Source organism: Pleuronectes platessa, chromosome 10 (assembly GCF_947347685.1).
Source record: "Pleuronectes platessa chromosome 10, fPlePla1.1, whole genome shotgun sequence".
Classification (NCBI taxonomy): domain Eukaryota; kingdom Metazoa; phylum Chordata; class Actinopteri; order Pleuronectiformes; family Pleuronectidae; genus Pleuronectes; species Pleuronectes platessa.
In genome coordinates this window covers 2,722,923-2,745,832 of record NC_070635.1, presented here as the reverse complement: position 1 = coordinate 2,745,832, position 22,910 = coordinate 2,722,923, and the positions used below count along the sequence as shown (strand labels likewise).

At 43.5% G+C, this 22,910-nt stretch overlaps 1 protein-coding gene across 3 annotated transcripts; it reads left to right on the top strand.

Moving 5' to 3' along the window:
* The first annotated feature begins 1,970 nt into the window (after positions 1 to 1,970).
* LOC128449432 (glucocorticoid-induced transcript 1 protein) lies at positions 1,971 to 20,555 on the top strand. 3 transcript variants are annotated; one of them, XM_053432599.1, is made up of 9 exons: positions 1,971 to 2,102; positions 2,289 to 2,672; positions 7,489 to 7,637; positions 13,760 to 13,849; positions 16,218 to 16,343; positions 17,556 to 17,696; positions 18,868 to 19,057; positions 19,491 to 19,611; positions 19,767 to 20,555. In XM_053432599.1, the coding sequence occupies exons 2-9, from the start codon at positions 2,354 to 2,356 to the stop codon at positions 20,137 to 20,139; spliced, it is 1,509 nt and encodes a 502-aa protein (XP_053288574.1). In that variant the 5' UTR covers positions 1,971 to 2,102; positions 2,289 to 2,353; the 3' UTR covers positions 20,140 to 20,555. The 3 variants fall into 3 exon arrangements, with proteins under 3 accessions (XP_053288574.1, XP_053288575.1, XP_053288573.1); XM_053432600.1 differs by having other exon boundaries at positions 1,975 to 2,102; positions 2,294 to 2,672; positions 7,492 to 7,637; XM_053432598.1 differs by having other exon boundaries at positions 1,975 to 2,102; positions 2,294 to 2,672.
* The last annotated feature ends 2,355 nt before the right edge of the window (positions 20,556 to 22,910 follow it).

Genomic DNA, 22,910 nt, shown 5'->3' with positions numbered 1-22,910 from the left:
CTTTCTCCATCTCTCTGGTGCCCAAATTGCACCCAAAAGCTATGCATACCACACATCAATCCAAGGATGGGCGCCGTCTGTGGGGGGACCGCCGTGTGTAAGCCGCATTGTAAATGGGTTTTCTCTCTTTCTCCGCCACCCTCCCCGCTCTGTCACTAACCCAGGGAGGCATTGTAAGTGAGAGGCGGCCGGCACCAGAGCTGGCTAAATCACTTAGTCATGGAGTAGGGAGGAGGGCGCAGGACGGGGGGGCGCACAAGAGCTACTGTATGCTGCTTTCACCAAGATCTCTCCCCGGTGTGGGAGGTTTTATAGGCCTGCGTGCCCTTTTGTGAACTATTTTGGAGTGGAGCTGACAAATTGGCGAGCCGTGTAGCGTCCCGAAAAACAGAGTGGCTGGAATTTCATCCTTTTCAGTGTTTTCTTGTGTTTGCCTTTTAAATAAATTCCGACTGACTAATTGGAGCGCTGCTGAATGGGGTGTTTTCCATACGTTTGCATGGTTTATTTTTACATTATCATGTTTCATAGACACAGATGGCGCTGGGTTTCTCTACCATGTGCGTACTCGGATCTTCTCATAAACGCATTGAGTCACACATTGCTCTCCCATGGGAACTCCCACATTATCACAGACCATCGACGGAGGCTGGAAGATGACACTGACAAGAACAGCAACACTTTGGTTTCAGATCTCCATGAGCAAATAAAAACCTGCATATGAACCAAAATCTCAAATTTGCATGTCAATCTCACTATGAAGTCCAGTTGTAGGTGTGGAGCTCTCGGTCCTATCACATGATCTTCCTCTGCAGATTCTTCTTTCCCATTTGTCATGAAGGGAACTTCTAATATGAAAAATATAATATGAAGTCATCCTGGCCAAACAGGTGCTGCAATATTGAGAGGAGAATGAAGCTGTCAGTGAAAAAACATCAGTCAATCTTATTCATTATTATTTATTTGTATAGCACCTTTCATAAAGGTTATTGCAGCTCAAAGTCCCGACTCGATGATTGTTCAGCTCAAAACACCACAGAGAAATGCTGGCAATGAAATACGCTACTGTGAAGTTTGTGTTAAATCTATAAATGACTAAATTAATAAAAGAAAAAGACCCCACAAGGGGATAAAAACATAACAAACCATTAACATTTTAGATTTGTCCACACGCACTTCTAAGAGGAGGTCTAATCAGAGCCTGTGGGGGGGGCAAAGGCTGAACAACAAGATGGCAGGATGGACAAACTTGTATTTTATTCTTTATATCAATAGCAGAGTTTTGTGACAGATGTGCGACCAATCGACTGATTAGAATGATAAAGGAATAACGTTGGCTCTTGAGGCCCCTGGTTAGTGATCCAGTGGAGCTGCTGTGACACAAACCTCACAAAAAATGTCTCCTTTAAATTTTTATATCTAACTGTTGTATTTTATGGATTTTCCTCAGCGTCTATGTTTAGTTTATATATATAGATATATAGATATCTATATATACAGTTTTTGTGTCTTTGTTTGCCTTTTCTGTTTCTAACATCAACCTGCAGATGAAAATTTGTCTCTGGTACATTTATCTGATCCATTGTACTCATATTAATTCATGTACTGTGTAAATAAATAAAAGTTAAAAAGTTAAATAAAAGTTAAACAAAATAGCTTTAACTGGACCATGTGTTCAGATCAGATCATTTAATTACTGTCTTTAAACTGTAATATTGATTTTTCACTACTTATTCTAATCAAACATAGTTTACAAGTTGAGTGTGAGTAGAAACTTTTCCACTAAAACTTTACCCATGTTGACACACCGCGGACCTGATTGGCTGAAAGTACAGTCCGTAGCCACGCTCCCACCAATCAACGACGGCGGTGTGCGACGGCGCTATCCAATCAGGAGCGGAGGAGCGAGCAGCGTGGCCCGCCCCCTCGCATCAGCCAGTAGTGTGGCAGCAGCAGCTGTCATTCAGAGTGAGGACGTGATGGAGGAGACGCAGCAGCCGCTGGAAAACACCAAGTGAAACGTTTCGCGAAAAAAGTGTCGAAAAGTAACTTTTAAACTTTGCTCCGCGACGCTCGAGGCGGGATGTGTTAGCGTGTGACCGGTGAGTGTGCGGAGCCGCAGCCGCCCGGAGGAGCCCGGTTCTCCGCCGCCGCACGAGTTAGACTTTGTTAGAGAAAAGGAAGCTAACGTTTTTTGTTTTTCTGCTAACAAGCTAATGTTTATTTTACCCTCCTCCTCTTCTTCCTCACCTCCTCCTCCTCCTCGTCACCTCCTCCTCTTGCTCCAGAGAAGCAGTGACTCCGGCAGCTCGTCTCTCTTCCTGCTCCGGGGAATTACAGCCAGTTTCGGAGGATGTCAGCCCCCAGCAACTCTCTCCAGCAGGCGAGGGTGAGGCGCAGCAATGCGGGCTCTCCGGGCGGCGGAGGAGGTGGAGGTGGAGGCGGCGGCAGCAGCTGTCGTCTGCACCCCCTCCGGGCCACCGTGCCCTACCAGCTCCTGCGTGCGGGTCAGAGCAGCCCCACGCGGCCGCAGAGCCTCCACGGAGGGGCCACGACCAGCCGGGGCTCCAGCACCCCCTCCAGCCCGACGCTCAGTCCAGGAAGCGCAAAGCCAAGACTGTCCCCCGAAAACAGGGACTCCTCCTGTCCCCCTGACTCTCCGGTCTCCAGAGGTAAAACACACAATCCCAGCTGTGTGGTAGGCCACGAAATGCAGTGTCACCACGTGCTATTGTTCCCTGTTCCCCAGCAGCAGTTATCCATTTACATTAGATTATTACCAAGGTGCAGAAAAGGGTCATATATCAGAGTCAAGGTGGTGGCCTGTGAGGCTGGAACCAGTTTAAGCCTTTATTTGCAGTAGGTTTGCTGCGTTAACTATTCAGCCTATCGTCCACTTACACAATTAGACACTGGTAGAGAGAATAGAGTGCACTGGTGGCTCTGTTGCTTCCTATGGACTTTTGACAGGAGGAGATAATTGGCAGAGAAAAACCTGCTTTAAGTTGTAAAAGGGGCCACGTCAGTCCCAGCAGGAGCCGAGCAGGGCCTGAGCGAAGGGTCAGGTGCTGTCGTTGGTCTGACTCCACTCTCCACACATGCAGCTTGTACTTGACACATTCAGACCATATGCTGCCTCTCCACGTGTCGCTCTGCACAGCTTCACGTCAGGCTCAGCTGCTCCCTGGAAGTGATTCAGAGACGAACAGAAGGAGGACATGAGAGTCCAGGCAAGCCCTAAGCCCTAAGTCCTGATCCTTCCCTGAATCTCATTTATGTGATCATAGCTGTAGACCAGGACGTACAATGCTAAGTTTCTTTCTGTAAAACCTGTGTTTTCCAAACATGTGTGTTGTGCAAAGCGTGTGAAGACAACAAGCGTTTCCTGGCGTCTGGAGATAAAGCGTCTCATTTTCCTTCTGTACAACCTCACGGGGAGTTTCTGAGATTTGGTAATTAGTTGCAATAACGTTCTGTATCAAACGGGATTAGATCGCAAATCGCCACGAGCTAGACATCAACCACATTCCTCCATCGGCCTCGTCTAACAGCATCTCCCCCTCACTTTGTACCAAAGCCCTCATTTCGGATATCGTGGAGTTGTGTGTGGAATTTAATGTTTGTGCCGTGCTTCACATTCCGCAGCTCTTTGAATGAGATGACCTCCAACCTTGACCAGTGTACCATGCAAGGCAGGAAACAAAGTATTTTCTACAACAACCGAGTAGGCAGCCTCACCAGGCATGATGAATTTCACCAGTGTTTGGCTAGCGGTCCGTATTGATTTCCCACCCCTGCGGCATGCCACGCATACCTCTGTCCCTCTGAAAGAGAAGAACTCTCGCCCCGGCCAGTGTCCCATGTCAGTGGTGATGATGGAGACTTGACCGTCCGTCATGGCTGTGACCTCACAGTCCAAACACACGTGAGAGGCCCCAGATGACGACACTCCCATCAAGGGGTTGGTTAGAAATGCTAATTAGCTGTGTCAACAAGTGGTTTTTTTACATTTACAATACCACATTACTGGTATGTTTACTCCTGCTGTCCATACTACTCTGGAGTTTTCAATGCTGCTTGCCCTGTTTTGGTTTTAAAACTGCACGTATAGGCCATTAATCCCGCTTCCCTCCATGTTAGTGGATGGGACATGCACCCAACTAAATGGATACAATTTCACCTGTAGATAAATAGAATATCTCAAAGACGGGCCTGTCATTTTAAGTAGTTCTTTCACACTGAATGTTCATGTTTCTGTTAGTTATTTGATCGCATTTCTCTACCTCTGCCTTCAAATATGAAAGACGGTAACGATCGCATCTGTGAGATTTGAGTTTCATTTCTCGATAGTGGGAGGAAGTGGTGACGCATCGCTCATCTTTATATTCACTCGATGGTTTACACTGGTTCACATGTTATTCACTTTCATGTGTGCTAGAGGGTCTTCACTGATATGGAACTTAAATGCTCAAGTGGACGGAGATTGTTTTGGTTTCAAAATACAATTCCAAAACAAAAAAGACGTATTAGCATGGATGTAGCCTTAGTGTGAGGATAATTGATCCTTGCTCATCTTTCATCACCGCAGCCAACCTCGACTAGACTGAAGCAGTGGGCTTTGCACTTTGTAATTTCCCATTCACTGTAGCACTTTGAACCCACTCGCAGACATAATGCTTCCCATTTGGTGGGATATCCAGTCCAAAGTGCCGTAAAGTACCATGAGTGTGTGAGTGCCAGACAATGTGGTAATGGACCAGTGTTCACTTCTTGGCCTGACGATCAAGGACAGGGTAAAGAGCATTTTATTCCACATTATGACCTTTCGGATCCACCATAATGACATCATTCTCTTACCATAGCGTCCCAACAATGAGAGTCCCACACTGTGTCAAAGTGCCAGCTGTGCTGAAACAGCACTGGTTCATTGTCACCCATTCAAACTGCAGAGTAGGACCAAATCTGAAAATGAATGTGTTGTCCAAATCACTTGACTCTGGAACTGTACTCTGTGTCTCCTGTGGTTTTTATCACAGCTTAGCATTGTGACGCGTCCGGGAGGTGAAGGGTAATGTGGTGTGGAGATTGCTCAGTGACAAAAGGGGCCATTGTTAGCACAGTTAGCATACCTGTCTCTCTCATCTAGGTATTTTCAAAACCAGTCCACGCTGGCATGCTGTGGGAGGTACCTACTGGACTCGTTGAGAGATAATATTAATAGTAACAAGCCGTTTCCTGACCAGCTGAGGGACAGATGCTGGAACTCATAACCTTAAACCTCCCTGCTTAAGATAAATACCATCTCACATATTGTGTGAAAGACGGCTCCACTTGACAATTCTGCTCACATTTAACCCACATAACTGAAATAACTGATGTATATTATTGTTGAACTATGACCTGCAGGATGTCAGAGTGTGTGACCAATGCTTGATTTTAAAACCCACATATATCAAGGTTATAAGGTTGGGCTTTCATTTAGAATGAATAGTGATTACCTTCAGACCCATATGTGTTTGTCAGCACAAATTTAAATTCATAAAACCAGTGACAAATAATCAACAGGTAGTATCAGTAAAACCAGATACTGGAGCTATTGTTTATATTTGCAAACTTGTGTTCAACATTCACCAGTTTGTAATTCAATTCTTTATTAACCACCTTCTAGGGGCTGCGAGCAACTGTATTAAATATATTTTACTTATTTTTCATTTCATTAAGCACTAAAGCATCAACTTAAAGTTCTTGTCATCCAACTCAGCAGCTCTCGGATCCCAAAAGTGCTGAGATTTTGTTTCTTGAGCCCAAGATGAAGCTAAATATTTTGATTTTTCCTCTCGACCGGTGTCATGAAGCCTTGAGAGAACCTAAAGGAAACCGTTCTGCTATGGTTTACTGATTTGGACCACATGTTTGCTTTCACATTTTGCCTCTGCCCCTCAAGTTAATAAACCACCCATTTATCCCTGGAAATGTGGAGATTTCTCCCCCCGCAGCTTGTCAAATGGCCAGTTTTTCTATTTAAATTCCGCCTGAGAAATACTTCTTTAATATCACAGACACCACTTACTTATCCCTGAAATCAGCAGATGGACTGCTTTGATGTCTTGGCTTCTTTCACACTCTTTTCTCATCCGGAGATTACTCTAGTCGGGCAAGTCGAGGGGGAGACGATGGAAAATATCCACAATCCCGGGTTCTGAGAGCACCGGCTTGGCCTGTATCAATATTGATGGAAATTTAGCCTGCTTCCTTTGTCTACAATGCTTCAGGGAATTTTATTGTAGCCCAGTAAGCTTACTTAGGCAATACCTTTGGGTGGGTAGGCCTGTGTATTCTATGAACAAAGAACAACAATAAATGGCTGTGTAGTTTTGCTCGGAGAGGGGTGCCTCATGTAGATGGTTTAGTCTCTGCGTGTGTGTCTGTGTGTGTGTGTATAATGTTGGAACGGCCTCAGCTTCACCCGACGCAGACGAGGAACAGAGTAAACTCCCTGATCGTCACGATATTTCCTTTGGTCTGACAGAAACAGACCAAAAGGAAATTCTTCAACTGGAGTTAATCAACCAAATGAACCCTAATGAATCGAATCCACTTCTCGCTGCAGCCTCACACTGATCTCATACTAATGTCTTTGTGTTTGTGTGTTTTGTTTTTCTCTCTCTCTCTCTCTCTCTCTCTCTTGCTGCGTGTCACTGCAGGAATGTTGAGTGGATGCAGGCAGTATTGATGTGCATTGTGGTGTGGTTGTTTATGAGTTCTTATGTGGGTGGTGTGTGCTTAACTGCTCTGGCTCACCACAGCCTGCTCTCATAACATCAGATACTCCTGCTCAGCCATTTACATTTGCTTCGGGCCTCGGCTCTCAGACCCACTCGGCTCCGCACTCGTACTTGTGAGATTGGAAAATCCTGTCCTTGTGTCTTGGAAACAAGAAAACATTGTGAGGGATTTTTTCGGGGGGGGGGGGGGGGGGGGGGGGGGGGGGGTCGTGATTAAAGCCTGTTGCAGTGGTTTACAGATGTGAGGGTGAAGTGTTGATTTCAATGTTTTGTTATTGGGAGATGTTGTCTTAACTTATTTTTACTCCCTGGGTCGTCAGTAAATATGTTCATTCTTTCAATATGTGAATATCACGCTACAATATTTATTGTTTTACTTTGATTATTTATTGGCTTTTCGGTCCCAGTTAATGGCAGTTTGACAAGTTTTTTCCAAAAATTTAAATTATTAAGAGTGGATAAGCTGCTCAGAAGATGGCTACCAGTCCGTGGCTACACATTTGCACTAAGAGATTTATTACTTTGACATTTTAGCACTGTAAGTTGAACTTCTTCTTATTGACACAGCCAGGGAAGTTGGCACATAGTATGTCGAAGATGCCTCAGGGTTCCTGGGATTATTGTTCACTAACTGGTGCCTGCGTGAGTGTGTGTCTATGTGTAGGACTCATTTTTGTTTCTTTATGTTTTCTCAAATTCACAGCAGAAAGGTCCAAGCTGCAGGTTCGGACTTCCAGTGCCATCCGGCGGACATCTTCCCTGGATGCCATCACAGGGCCTTACCTCACAGGCCAATGGCCTCGGGACTCTCATGGACCGTACGCTTCCTGTATGAAAGACAAAGCCACACAGGTACATACCGTTCAGAGAATCATGTCTGGGCTCTGCGCTTGAAAAGGGGTGTGCTCGCATGTTTTTAATAATCGGCTCTGAAGTGGTAGAAGTGTTCTTGTTCGGTATTAAGATGTCAACATAACTGGATATAGAAAGTTACACACCCCTAGACAATCCTTGTGGTTTATGTTATGACGTCCATGGTGGATGGGTCCAAATATTAGAATACCCATGAGTCTCAGCCAATGTTGCCATGGAGAAGAAATCAGGGCACTACTCTGTTTTCAATTTAAGAAAGTTACTGATTCAATCCAGAATTTAAAAGTAGATTTGTTGAAGCCGAAGAGCGTTTCTTTTTTACACTGTGAACTTTAGCTTTTCCCTGGTCCTGGTGATTGGTGCATGTTTCCTTCTGAAATGCACGTTGGGAGAAGTAGTTCAACTCTCCCTCTAACTTATTTGTTTTCAGTCTTGTAGCTTCTCCCTTTCACTCATGAGCTCACTCAAAATGGTTCCTTCCTATTTGCAAGTCAATCACAGGTTCACATCATGATATAAACACTACAGCGACATGTTAACTTGCACATGTAAATTCTGAAAACGTTTTTTTAGCTAATGTTTTAGATGTTCCGATACCAGCATCGCTAAATAATCCCAAGAGGGAATTATTCTTATTCAGCTCAGCAAGTTGCAGGGATCGATCATCATATTCACGTTTTAGTAATTAATCAGAAAAGCACATTTCAAGGGGTAAAACGAGGTTAGGAAAAGTTGAGTCATTTGCCCATTAAGGTCTCCATTTAGTAGAGCTTAGTTTAAAGTTTGAAATTAAATATTTAACTGTCAGAAACCCCGCCCTTAGGTCAGTTTTGTCTGGTAAATCCCTAATTTTACCACTCACTTCCACCTCTCGCTGGCCGCTAGGACTTCCAAATATCTATTGGTTTGTGTCATAGTGCCTGCAAAGGAAACGCTTACAACCCCGGCCAAAGATTTCGTTATAGTGATGTGGTGGCTGTGGACTCAGCTGCCAATACAGGCCTGTTAGACTTTAGAGTAAATAGTCTAAAACACTCTCACAGCACCACACTTTAAAACGTTATTACACTTAATAAGGCCCGTGTATGTTTTTCGCATTGGCCCTGACCAGACCACACTATTCCTGGAGAGCAGCCCCACTCATGGTCACCCACAAATCTCCCTATGTGACCCATGGCTAAATGCTGTTTTTCTCAGAGGGCTTGCTTTTCCTCCTGTTTTTTTTTCTTGAGGGGGGGGGGTTATGAAAGAATATTGAATATGTATGATCATGACGAGGGCTGCTCCCTCCCTGCTTACAGAAGCCTTTCATGTGTCTGAATGAGGACAGCCAAGCCTCATTTACATGGGCTTCATTTCTTTGTGTGTAGGCTGAGGAAGTTCTGAGAGGGCAGAGCAGGGTTTCTTGAAGTGGCTGTATGCTGAATAAACACCTCTAATTACAGGGTTCCTGTTCAGCCCTGGAAAGACTGGACGAGTATGGAAAATCTATTTGATAATTATCTCTTCCTTGGAAAAATGCACAGAAACGTTGGTGCACAAATACACACTTAACTTCTGGTTCTTTGGATAATGGGACATTTGCCTGTGTGATATGCAGACATTAGAAATCAGGCTAAGAGACATGTCAGGGGAAGTTTTTAGATGGAAAACATTTTTCTGTGTTGCGTGACGTGGGAGAGTGAACACACTTGACAATCCCTCGGCGATTAAATGCACAAAGTCTCCCAAGGATTGTCCGATTTCCTGTTAACAAGCTATGCCTGGACCCAGCTCTCTTTATAAGACAACAACAGCAGAGAGCAGCAGACAAAAGGTCCTCGGGTTCTTTTGTTGTGCATTGCACAAGTTCAAGACAGCCTCTCCTTTGAGCTGTAATGTAGCCCTGCATGGAGGTGAAGTTGTTTGCACCTGTCCCCCCGGCTATGGCTTAGGCAGGGAGAAATCCCACTGCTTACCACCTGGCCCTTGTGGCTGCATGGCCCGCCTGCCTTTTGTGTGGGAGACGAGGAGCAGAGGGCCCATACATATGCTAATCACTGTTCCGGGATAGTCCTGTGTGCCATAGGCCTCGTGGTTACAGAACACAGAATGTCTGTATGAAAATCAGGGCCCTGACACACCAAGCAAACCTCAAAGAACTTACGCCGACAAAGACGGACTGATCAAACAGCGTGCGTCACCTCACGTCTTCTGTTTAAAAGTTGGACTTGAATGCAACACAAAGGCGCCGGCCGACCGCCGGTTGACCACCACCGTGCGTGTGTTTGTGTGTTTGTGTGTGTTTGTGTCCGGCTGCCTGAGCTGAAGCATCATATCAGTAGCTTGTATCTGTAAATACAAAATGACAGAAAAGCAGAATAAGCCGACCTGCTGGTTTTCAGGCCACTGAATCTGCTCAGGCCGTTTCCTTATTGGCTCATAAAGTGTGCTGGTAAAATTGTTTGCTTTGCTTTGCTGACAGCTGCTGAACCCCTGGTGCCAAACACATGTGGCACACAAATGCATAATGAAAGTGTGCCATTGATCGACAACAAACTTTAGCTGTGTAACACAATTAATCCAACTTGAGATCTGTAGTATATGAATGTTATCGCTGTTGATCAAATACCACTTCCCCTCGAGGTTAGCCTTGTATGATCCTTATTATGTTGTAGATTATTGGTTTATATGTATGAAGATTAACGTTGGACCAACAACAAAATTGACCTTTTAAAGATACCTCTCCACTTCTCTGGAAGACTTTGAGAGGTTCAGACATGCTCAAGATGACAGATTACTTAATTCAACTCACTGAATCAAAATGTACATCCTCATATCTTAACCCTCATCAAATGACACTCTGCCCGCACGCCACCTCGTGCAATCTCAACAAACCAGCTCCAATTCCACTGAAATTCTATTGAAGCTCAGTCATTATTTCCTGCTTTGGAACAGAGCTGGATTCTTGAGGATGTTGCCGGCATGCAGCCCCTTTTGGGTGGGAATCAGAATGTGAAGAAAGCTGCAGGCTATGGTAGAAGTGCATTATCAGACAAAACACCTGGCGCACAAGTCTACAAAACACACAGCGTGGGCCGGAAGTTAAAGAGCTAGCATGATAAAAGGGCCTCTGAGGTAAATAAAGGTGGGTGTTCATGTTAACAGACGATTTGCTTTGGGGGGGGGGGGGCAGTAAATACAGCCTGCAGTATTTCTTAACTGTCTTGTCCTACTGTGGATAACCAGAGGGAAATCTTCACCTTCATTCCAAACTCCCAAAAATGTGACCCCTACCAGGATAGGTGTGGCCCGTTGATAAGAAATTTGCATTCTTTAGATTTAAAACAAACTGATGTGGAAAGTCCCCTTTGTATCTGAAAGACGGAATGTTTGGGAAATAAATCCCCCCCCCCCCCCCCCGACCACATTTGTTTAAGTGTTGGCTAAAATGCAAACAACTCTGCCATTAGCCTTGAGCTAAGTCAGCACAAGTGTCAACATACTGTATTTGCTTTAACTATTATTCTTGATAGTGTCAGAAAGGCACAATCATTGCTGCTTTCACTAGTTCTGGTTTGTATAGTGGGAGCTCACAGGGCAGTCCAGAATTAATTAATGTCTATGGAGCTGTAGCCTGAAAATGTTTTGGAATATATATTTTCTATGTAGAAACAATCGATAAATTTACATTAGATTCCCACCTTTTCAATCATAGTTAAAATCTGTCTGTAGATATTTGTGATGTTGCCGCACAACAAGACTCTTAAAACCATTAACCATTTAGGTTGCACTGGGGGCCTGTTTTTTGTGTGAGCGTGTAATGTAGTGAATTCCTCCATGACCAGTTGGCAGCTGCTACATTATACACATACACAGTGATCCCATTGGTCCTCCTCTAGATTAGGCATTCAACTTAATTGTCTTCTCAGCGAGTGTCCTGTCGCACTCAGATGTAAATAGTCTAATCCGTACCGTATTTGCCTAAAAATACAATGTGGAAGAGGCAGTTGTAAAGTCTTTGCAGTGAAGCTCCCTTCACTGGTGAATTACAGCCAATTCTGGTACAACGGCAATAATAGGAAGCTGGAACTACATGACCTCTGTTGCTTCATTGAAATGAAAGGAAAGATCACGGCTTGGTAAATAAGTAAACTGAATTGAAGTCCAATAACAGCACCAGAAAAATACCCTTCCAATTTGCTCTCTTGATTTTCATGCTCAACGGAAATTCCAAGCGTTTCACATGGAGATACAAGTTGTGAGAGTAGCTCGCCTCCTTGACGTCAGAGAACATCTGTGAGAACTTAGTTTTTCCTCAACAGCAAAGTTCACGGCTCCATAAAGGTCGTTGGGAGTCTGTATTCTGCACGAGCGGATCGGGCTGCAGCTTCCAGTCCCTCGGTCTTTGGCCGAAGCATCAAACGCCGCAAGCCATTCCATAGGCCATGCACGAAATGTTAATGCTAAAGGCTAGCAACACATCTGCCGTCCAGTGTGGCCTAGCACAGTCGTCTCTTTATGAGAGCACAGGCAGCCATTTAACTCGCTGTCCTTTGCTAGGGGGGAACCAGCGCCAGCAAGCCAACGCACACGGCTTCACGGGTGTTCCCTCATTATTCAGTGTGATATTCCAAATCATAGGGCCGGGCTTGTGCGCTGGCTGCAGAGTCATAGAGGTTTTTCTGTTTGTGCGGGGGTCAGACATGAGGCAGCGCTAAGACACTGACATTTAGGCTGTTTCGTACTCACCAGAGAAACGTCAGATGTTTGAGGATTTGTTTGAGGGACTGGAGGCCCTGTTGGGGGGGGGGGGGGTTCTAACAACCCCTATGAAACATCCTCAGTCTTTCGGCTTTTGCATATATTTACATAACTTAACCAGTTCCCTGTTTATGCAGCAGAGGTCTAAAAGACGTGTTCAGTTGGACAGAACTGCCTCTATGCTCAAACGTTTTGTATATTAGATGTTTTCATACTGGTTTTACAACAACACAAAATGTCCCTGCAGACTCACATTGTGCAGGACATACTCTGCAAATCACATCAGGATCTACAAGCTGAGTAGTCGCATTCATTTGTTTACTTCTATACTGAAGGTGAAACTAAAACCAGCTGCTAATAACTTCCTTGTAAATGTCACCTCTTTCCCACGATGATGTCTTCGTGTCAGATACAAGTAAATATTATTTGATATCCCTGTAATTATATTCTCCGACTGTGTCTGGCTTATTAAACGATGATAAAAGATGGATTTTGGGGGAAAAAACTGTTTAGCCTAAAGACGAAAATAGTTTTCTGCCCTGTCACAGATGTATTTATCTGAACCCGGCTCACTAATGGAAACAGTCAGACCTGCTGCGACTCTTGTGTTTTTCCTCTTGAACGAGGTTCTTTCCTCTGGGACGGTTTCTCAACGCTGTTTTTCCTCATCTTCATTGATTCCAGATTTTCAGCTACACTTTTGAACACATTGCACTCATTTACCACTCTCACCCACATCTTTCCCAAACTGCTTATACAAACATTTAGCGCTCTGGATGCTCACTGGACGCCCACATCTTGAGTGACTCCAATGAGAGATTGCTGAAGTTATTTAGCCTTTTTTAATCAAAGACATTTAAGGAGTTTGTTGTGAAGATCTTTATAAAACCCCAGTCCCTCTCCTGCACACAGTGGATATTTGAGTATAGGTGAATGTGTATTTATATACAGTTTGTTTATATAAGTGAGTTGTTTGTGTAACTCTCTAGTCATTAACAACAGGGACAGAGCAACACAAACTCGGTGCATCGGGCTCTGACACAATAAACAAAATGCTTGTTGTGTTTGAATTGAGCTACGTTTGTTATTTTGTGGGTTTGGACAGAAAAGTGCGACCTCAGTTTCGCTCTAGCAACGACCTTTCTTGTGACCTTTCAGTTATTTGATACCTAACAATAATCCGCCCTGACACTAAGAACCTGCAGGTTGATTACTTTAGGTTTTAAAGTTGATGTAATCTCTTTACACATATATGCATCTGCAGACAGTGAAACATTGTGTTTATGCTACTGTGTTTGCGTGTGAAAGGAAATGGTGTGAAGTTGTGTAACACGTGGTCATGTGTCTGTGTTTTTCAGACTCCAGGTCTCTGGAACGATGAAGGAGCAGAGCAGGGAAGTCCTCACCAGCGGTCGGCCTCCTGGGGAAGCGCCGACCACCTCAAAGAGGTACATTCACCTCCGTTAACCTCGGCTCAACCCCAGTCACAGCTGCGTCTGACAACAGACGCCACAGACAGTTGGATAACCACAGTGTAGTGGTGTCAGCAATCCGTCTACAAGCCCCAAACACCCATGCAGCCAAATCAAAGAGCATGTTATTGCCATTTTTGAGGTTCATCGCATTTACTCAAAAATGTGTTTTATTTGTCAGGGCCTGAGGTCAGCGTAAATAGCATGCTCCTTAAGACTGGTTTCCACTCCTGTCTATCTGCTGGGCTCGGTGGCCAACCAGCTGACCACACGGAGCTATTAGGGCTCCAGCTTTCCAGACCACGCTCTAATTTTAACTTCCTTCTCTCCACTGTTTTCCACTCAAGTGCACTCTCGCATCTCATTATGGCCTGTTGTTTTTTTGTGAGACAGTTCACGAGCTCCACTCAAAGGGTGAAACACATTGTTCCCTCCTTAGTGGACTGACTCAGGCTCACTCGTGTTTCTAAAAGAGCCGCAGAGATGCTGCTGCAACACAACAGCCACTCGCACATTTTTCTTTTTTTCACGTAGAAGTACTTCCGAAACGTTAATGACACACATGTCTTGGGTTTTTGTGTTTGACCATGAGAAAGCCAATATGTCAAGAGTCATAAAATTCCTTTTGTAGTGACTTTATTATGTACTCAACGTACATGAAGTGACATATATGAGCTCAGAGTTATTCACATGGCTGTTTAAATTAAGACGACATATGGAAGTGTTCAGGTTTTTACTGTGCCGTCTCGCTGGCAACAACCATGGGTGGAGTTTGTCCATCTGTCCCATTCTGGTGAATTTAATACCTCAGGAACATCTTGAAGGTATTTCTTTAAATTTGGCAAAAACATTCACTTGGATTACATAAGAGTTTTGTGGTCAAGGTCACTGTGACGTCACAAAACGCCTTTTTAATTTTTTTTACTCAAAATTTGTATGACAAGATTTAACACACACCGCACAAGAACCACAATTGTACAACGTTAAGTCAAATCAATGCATTTCTTTTACCCTCTATCATTGATAACAATTACACTTAATACCTTTTTTTTATTAAATTACTCCAGTCACTTCACTACATATATTATGAGTCTGGTCAGACTTCTAAAAAACGATAAACAGGAAGTGACCTCTTCACCGCATAAAGTGTGTCCTCATGGCGAGGAAGCAACAGTCATTGAAAGTGTGTCAAGGTTTTCATTAAAGCCTCAAAGAAATCAGGAGACGTTGTGTGTACCGTGCTTAATAACAAACCGGACTAATCGATTACTAAATACTAAATTAGCTAACAACTGTTTTTAATAATCTATTAAATCGATTTATTGTTGCACCCGAAATAATCTGAATTTCTTAAATTAACATTTGTGTAAATGTAGCCGCACGCTCCAGGAATTGTTTTCAACTTCCTGAAAACAAACCCAGGACCTTGGCTGCACAATCCCCAGCACAGACCAGCCAGGAAAACCTCTGTGTCATCCTCTTGAGATTAAACCGGGATTGTCTGGACTTGTCATCATCAACTGCTGCGGTCACTCGATGAACGTAGTGAACTGCGTTCTGGCTCTGTAACCTCTGTGTTTCCGTGTGTGGGAGGACATCTATGAAAAGAGCGAGTCTCTTTGTTGACTGTGTTGCCAGGATTACAAGATCAGCACTGAAGACCACACCTTTGTCTGCATAGTACAACTGCGTCTGTTATGCTCACAAAGGGTATCCTGTTTTTAAGCTGATACTGGGCCACATGCAGAAACACCCACTGACCTAACTTTCATCATCCGAGAAAATCCGACGCACAGTAGTGCACATTTATGTTGTCAGTCAAATAGTAGCTATTATTTGGTAAAAGGCACAATCTTCCCGTTAGTGTAGGTTATTATTGTTCAAAAATTATGAAGCTAGATCAATTATAAAATATATTCAACCAAATCCCACGTTAATTTATAGGCGATTTATCAGCCACTGTGATAATACATTTATAGTTTCAGACCTTTTTGGGGTATTTTCACTTTGTCAAATGGGAGAAGTTGTTGCTTTTCTTTTACTAATTTAATTTAGTAAATGGATTTTCAACCAAGTTGCCTGTCAGACAAGATATTTGAAGACATCTGCTTAGCTTCTAAAAAGGCAGTGGTCATTTCTCACTGTTTTTATACACTTTAAAAACATTTCCAAGAATGACACAGATTAAATGTCCTTCATGGAAGCAAATATTGCCTACGGTCTGCTGATTTCATGCATTTCAATGATGGTAAAAATATACAATTGCTCTGTTGACAGAAAAATTGCCCCCATGACCTGATTGTGACCCATGAGCTGAAGTCATGTCATGTCTCTCTTCCTCCAGCAGATTGCTAAACTACGACTGCAGCTGCAGCGCAGCAAGCAGGTCGGCCGGCAGAGTAAAGACCGGGAGCAGAGCTCACTGCAGCTGCCGCAGCAGGCGCTGCACAGCACGGCATGCCAACCTCAGGTGAGTGACTCCTGCTCTGCCAAATGAAATCCCTGGCATGCCCCCTTCTGCCACAGACACCACAAACTCATGATTTAGAGATGACAGCAGTGATATGACAACGTAGCTTAGCAGCCAAGCAAAAAAACATGTGCAACTTAAACAGATGGTGACCAAACCATATCACAGCTGTGAGAGATAAGAAAAACTGAACATGAGCAGACCCGGGTTAATGTAGGTCACCTTCTACATTACCCAGTTAATGCTCACACCGTTTCATGATGATGAATTAATCATTAGTTAAATTTGTTATATTGCTTTCAGTTTCATTTTTATGAATCTAAAGTTTGAATCTAATCATTATTTTATAATGATACAACGTCCATAAGATGCATTCTTCATTTGATTGTGTTTATTATTAAATTAGATTTAATCAAACATTTGTTGATTTTATACATTATACATCAACTTATCAGGATTTGCACTTTGTAAGCCGTTTTTTTTTTTTCAAGTTCATTCTTGTGATGGATAACTTAAGTTTGAACATAGTAAAAAATATATTGAAGTGTGTGTATATATATTTGATATTTATACATATACACACTCCATAAATGCATATACGTACACACAGACAAATACATGTCTATGGAGGAATCTCCAGTAAAACAGCCTCTTAAACAACAAGTGACATTAACACTTGGTGTTCCTGAAAGTTAGTGTACATTTTATAGTCTTGTGTCTTTGTGTGTGTGTGTGTGTGTGTGTGCGTTGGTCATATTTAGTTTTAGATGTTGTGTGTTGCACTGACAAGTCCTAGTTACTGAGTCCCTGCTCTAACCAGCGGTGAGAGGAGAGGGGGGATAAGTCCGGGCATGTCCCGCCCTCCTCCTCTCCTTGTTTGGAGTTCATTCATTAACAGATGCCAAGCAACTGCACACATGAACCACTGTGGGGGGAAATGAACATGGACGGAGACATGCTACACCCCTCGACCCATCTGTGCTGGATGACAGTCGTTTCTTTGTTTGTGTTCCAAATACAGCAATATGTATTTACACTGAACATCTCCAGCCATTAAATATCATGAAACTGGATCAGCCACAGTTTCAGGACTGCGAGCGGATCTCGATGTCGGACTCTGAAACACAAGCTCTGTTGTGTATTTGATTGCACAACTGATCTGAATGGGTTGTGGTGTTTAATGGAGTGTATCTTGTCTGTCCGTTCTTCCAGTACAAGGGACCTTCGTCAGCCTTGTCGTCCTCGATCCCGGTGCCAAAATCCTTCATCTGCCGAGTCCCGAGCAGCGTGGAGGGAATCAACCACGAGCTAGAAAATGTATTTATCAGAGACGACTGGGAGCAGAGGATACAGGTAGGGACATGTACACACACTAACACACACACACGCTCGCCTAACACAAACAGAATTGTGAGGTCTCTGTGTTCCAAGTTGTGTTAAATGTCAGGTTCACTTCTTATCTGACTGTTACTACAAGCAGCCAAGTTGTGGTTATGTTTTATCTGAACCTGACCCACATTACTAACCCTCATAGATAAGAGTCAACCAAACCGGCCTGACCTGTGAATTATTCTCTGAGCAATAAGTTAAAGTAGTTAAAAAAAAGTTATAGAGTGTTAAAGAGAATCATGAATCTTCCCCCTGATCCTGATTTACACCAGAATGTTAGAGGTTTTTCCCCAACCCATAATGCACTGTTCCACAAACGTTTTGTGGTAATCATCCATCTTAATCTAATTTGTGTAATCTTGCTTACTAGTAGACAAACGCAAATTAAACCTTGTTGGTGGAGCTTATTAAAACCAAACCTATCGTAAAATAAACACTTGAACTACCTTTGGTCTATGTCCCATCTGCTAACATGGAGGAAACAGGATTTATACCTATTCTGCAGGTTTTTAAACTGTGCTCAATATTTATTACATTCAATCAACCCTCCTGTAAAGTCCCGACACACTATGCAGTCGGTCAGCCGGACACATACATTCCCACTCGCACTGAATTAAATGTCTGCGAGACAAGTGGAGCAGTATATCTTGCCTGATGTGGGGCAGTAAACCTTGGCAGGTCGGTAAAGCTTCCCTCTTAGAAAGAAACACACACATACACACAGTTTAAACATGCGTACAAACATCACACAACTCCAGATTTACGCCCCCGTCCCGCCCTCCTGTTTGAATCAGCCAGGCCATTGATGCCAATGTTGAACACTCTGCACATCACACTGATCATCTGCTGTCACGTTTCACCATCTGGTCGAGTGTGTGTTTCTCCAGTTGCCCTTTAAACCGAACACACCAGTGGCCTTTCGCTTCCAGTCGTTCTGGGATTAATATTATTATATTTTGTAGTTGAGGTTCTTAACCCAGACTGTCCAGTGGGTGAGGAGCAGGTCACATGTTTTCCTATGACACACTGGAGGATTGAACGTGACCTTTTGACTTATGACTCTCTTGAAACGCTCAGCTTCACCTTTCTGCTCCGTGCATGTCAACACCATCTCCTCTGACCTCTGACCTCACAGGCCATGGACACAGTGGACGGCCGCCGGCCCCCTTTCCCTCCGCACCGCTACAGCAGCGGGGGGGACACACGCGACACCGACACACAGGCGCCTTCGAGCGGCGACTCCAGCCCGTCGCCCCGCCCCTTCAGCTCCGAGCACCTCCACTCCCCCGATGGAAGCCCCTGTTCTGCTGAGGACACTGACAAAGGTACGACTTCGCTGTTTGACAGATGCAGCTTCAGTGGAAGGGAAATCGGTCTGACTTTAACATCGGAGTGTATTTACAGGTCTTATTGAGTAAAACTACATAAAGATATAATATATAACAACCTGTGACTTCAAATTATTGTAGTTAAGAATATTTTCTTGGTCTTTTTCTGCCTATATGTAAAAGATATTATTACAGACGCGTGAATAAGAGTTTGCCAAATAAAATCAAGTCCAGTGTATTGACACTTATATACACATATACAGGTTATGTACTGAAAGCTGGCATTACATTTATACCTAGACTCATTTAAATCTGAATTTAACCAGTTTGTAGTTTGACTTCTTTCATTAAATAAAAGGGTTTCTAGCTCTTTTTGCCGACTCATAACTTAAAAACATATTAAATGTCTTCCTCTTCCTGTGTTTCTCAGACGGTGTGTGCAGTTCTCCTCTCCCCAAGTTCGCCACTTCTCCCAAACCCAACAACAGCTACATGTTCAAACGTGAACCTCCAGAGGGCTGTGAGAAGGTCAAAGTGTTTGACGAGTTTGTGTAAGTCTTCTTTTAATCCTTGTCATTTTGAGATCGGTGGATGTTTTAACCCTTATTATGCTGTTTGCCCAGGAAACATGGAAAATGGTTGTGTCGGATAAACAACTTGACTTGTCTGCAAACAGTCGTATTAACAGATCTTCTGTTGTCTTCAGGTCTGGCAAATCAAAAGGCTTTCCTCTCTTCTCATGCCCGGACAAAAACAAGGTGAACTTCATTCCCAGGGGCTCGGCCTTCTGCCCCGTCAAACTCCTCTGCTCCTCCCTCTTCTCCCCCGTGTCTCCCCTGTCCTGCTCCATGGCCAACGCCGGGCTCCATGGCGGAGAGAGCGCCGGGCCGCTGGTGACCCCGATGACCCCGACTCTGCCCACCGCACCACTACCTACCTTTCCGGCCTCCGCTGACCGGAGCATCGACAAAAGCACAGGCGTAAACACAGACCACAGCACAGACAACAGCACAGACGGCCCGAGCCCCGACGCAGATGTGGGGAACGACGGCTCAGCACAAGTTCTGCTCACCAGCTAGTCCTCAGGTGTTCGTGACCAAACCTCCCACAGGGAAAACGTCTCAACTAGTCGGGTGGTTTGGTTTAAAAAACAAACAAAAAATTAAACGAAAAAGATGAAAACAAACAAAAAAAATCCTTGCACTCCGGTAATCCTAACATTAGCCAGCAGGGGGTGCCCAAGGTCCTAGAAAAGACACAAACGTACGGATACTGGGACCAACTTCCCGCTGCACAATCGTTTTCTGCTCGGGTCCAACTTGTCTCGGTCGTTGTCTCTCAGACTTTAGAGTGAGTGTTGACCTTGGGCACAGCCTCATCTTGTCCATCACTAACCTAGCCTTGTCCTCTCTACCCCCCCTGATACCACCCGTAACAAATATAGCTTTGCTTTCTTTTTTGCAAAAAAATGAATAAATAAAAAAAATAAAATAGGGATTACTTCTCAAATTATTGTTACATAGCACTGGCAGTTGAAATAAAAACAAATTCACAACTTTGACAAAAGACAACGATGGGATATCACAAACTCAGTCTACTCATGTTATCTAATCAGCTTATTAGCTGTTAAGTGTTCAGCGAGCTTACGTTCACATATATAAGCTTTTTGACAGTATGGGATGTTTTATTTTGTTTCATATACAGTATTTAACATATGGGGACGTCTTGCAGTCCCAGTACACTCTCTCCCACTTTAACCACAGTGTTTGCACTTGTTAGGAGCTGGCTCAGAGAGAACCAGAACTCTCTGCAGCCCGGTGTCACACAAGACTTTGATCTGCGTTAGTCTGATCACTATCAAACCTCGGTTCAACACGACTTCAGCTGTTTATTCAGAGACCAAATAACCAGTCACAAAGCACCCCCCCCCCCCCCCCCCCCCCCCCCTCCCTCGTCCCCTCCGTTGCCTTGTTGTATTGCCCCACGCCCCCCGAACAATAACTCAGGTCATGTGGAATGTACTTGCTTGGACTAAGTTGCCTTTTTCCAAGTGTTTATAACTTTCTCTGACAGAAATATTTTATTTTTCTCTCCCCCCCCCCCCCCCCCCCCGGAGAAGGGACGTTATTACAGAGACTGAGTCCGATGGTCGGACGTCACAGTTTGTGACGCGCGGCTTTTGTTGCGTGAACCTGTTCAGGAGCTTCAGGTGCTATGACACATTCCAGAGGGCGCCGTTGCATCGGTCAACAGTCGGGCCTCGTGTAAATGGAACTAGCTAAATAAGCTACACCTTTTCCAAATTGAGAAGTCAACAATTCTATTGTTTGTTTTTTTGCCCCTTTTTTTTGTAAGAAATGTACCAAAGTTGAATTTGAAAAACAATGAAAGTCCCCTCGTTGTGTGTTTGCGTCACGCGAGGCTCCGTTTTGTGCAAGAGACCGAATGTTAGTGTGTTTTTGTTTTGTTTTGTTTTATACACACTTCAGCGACTTATAAACACTGGTTGACGTTGTTTGAAACTCAGGCGGTGATAGTGAAACCAAGCCTCAGCACTTACTTTGTGAGTGAGATGATAATCACTACTTTTATTTTGGACCAATTTGTGAGTTAAAACAATCAGAACGTGAGTGTGCAATTGATTATTTTTGAAGTACTGTAAAACATACACTAACATATATTTTGTGTAGCACAGTTTGGCTCAAGATACACACTGTGGCAGATGTTCCCTGATGTTACCTGCACATGTTGTATCACTAGAACATATTTAAATAAAATACACTGAGGGATTTAGAGCAGGTTAATCTTGAACGTGAGGATTTAACTATAAAACGTTTCATTCCAAAACCGCTGGTCTTATCTTTTCTCACTCGCACACAGAATCACATATGAACAACATATGCAACACATTCCTCACAGAATAAGTTGAAATTCTCTGTTTTGCTCTTCGGCTCCATGAGTTTTCAATCGTACTCAAAAATATATTTCTATTTGCAAGCTCATTGTGCAGCAAAGAGACGGTTGCCACGTCCGGCAACGATAAAATTCAGTTTTCCTGTGTATTACGCATTTCTATGTAGAAACTTGTGTGTTTTTCAATAAAGAAAACAGAAAAAGTCACAGATTTTGGTTTCTTATCCTTTTATAAGAGTCGGGGGGGGGGGGGGGGGGGGTGGGGGGGGGGGGGGGGGGAGGAAGGAAGAGAGCTGTAAGGCAATCAATGCATTTGGTTCTGGTTTAAAAATGACAAGTCAAACACGATACAATAAAATAAAGTCACTCTCAGTTATAATGTTCTGCAGAAGGAATCCAATGATTTATAATGAGCTTCAATACTGTTGAGTAAAGATTTAGATTAAGGCATTTACTGATACACACATCAATCTATACAGCGTTGTTGTCACAATCAGCACATGATTGTGTTTTCACGATTATCAAACCTTCAAGTTAGAAAAGAAAACACAGAAAACTGCAGATGTTAAATAAATACAACAATGTACAAAATGATCAAATCTGTATTTATACTTGAAAACAAAACAAGTCCTCGTGGAACATGCAACAGTTAATGTGTATTTATGTGATGTTGAATTCTGTGGTGACACATATATATTCAACAGCTGTAGCAAACAGGTTTCAAAGCATTAATCCTAGAAAGGAAAACGTGTTTTCTTCCTGAACAAGGGAAACAACTTCTGGATTCATCCACTTCACTAAAATGTGACGAGAAATATGAATTTCATTTCAGTTTAATTCATCAATGGCAGAAAAATATACTTCTGGATATTTCATTAACTTCCCTTCACCCAGCGTCATGAACTACTTTGCAAACATGAACTATTGCACTGTGATC

Excerpts from the sequence above, each read along its gene's own strand:
- LOC128449432 (XM_053432599.1), top strand. The coding sequence starts at position 2,354 with ATGTCAGCCCCCAGCAACTCTCTCCAGCAGGCGAGGGTGAGGCGCAGC. Across the intron at positions 2,673-7,488 it reads TGACTCTCCGGTCTCCAGAG|CAGAAAGGTCCAAGCTGCAG; the intron begins GTAAAACACACA and ends TCAAATTCACAG. Across the intron at positions 19,058-19,490 it reads TGCTGAGGACACTGACAAAG|ACGGTGTGTGCAGTTCTCCT; the intron begins GTACGACTTCGC and ends TGTGTTTCTCAG.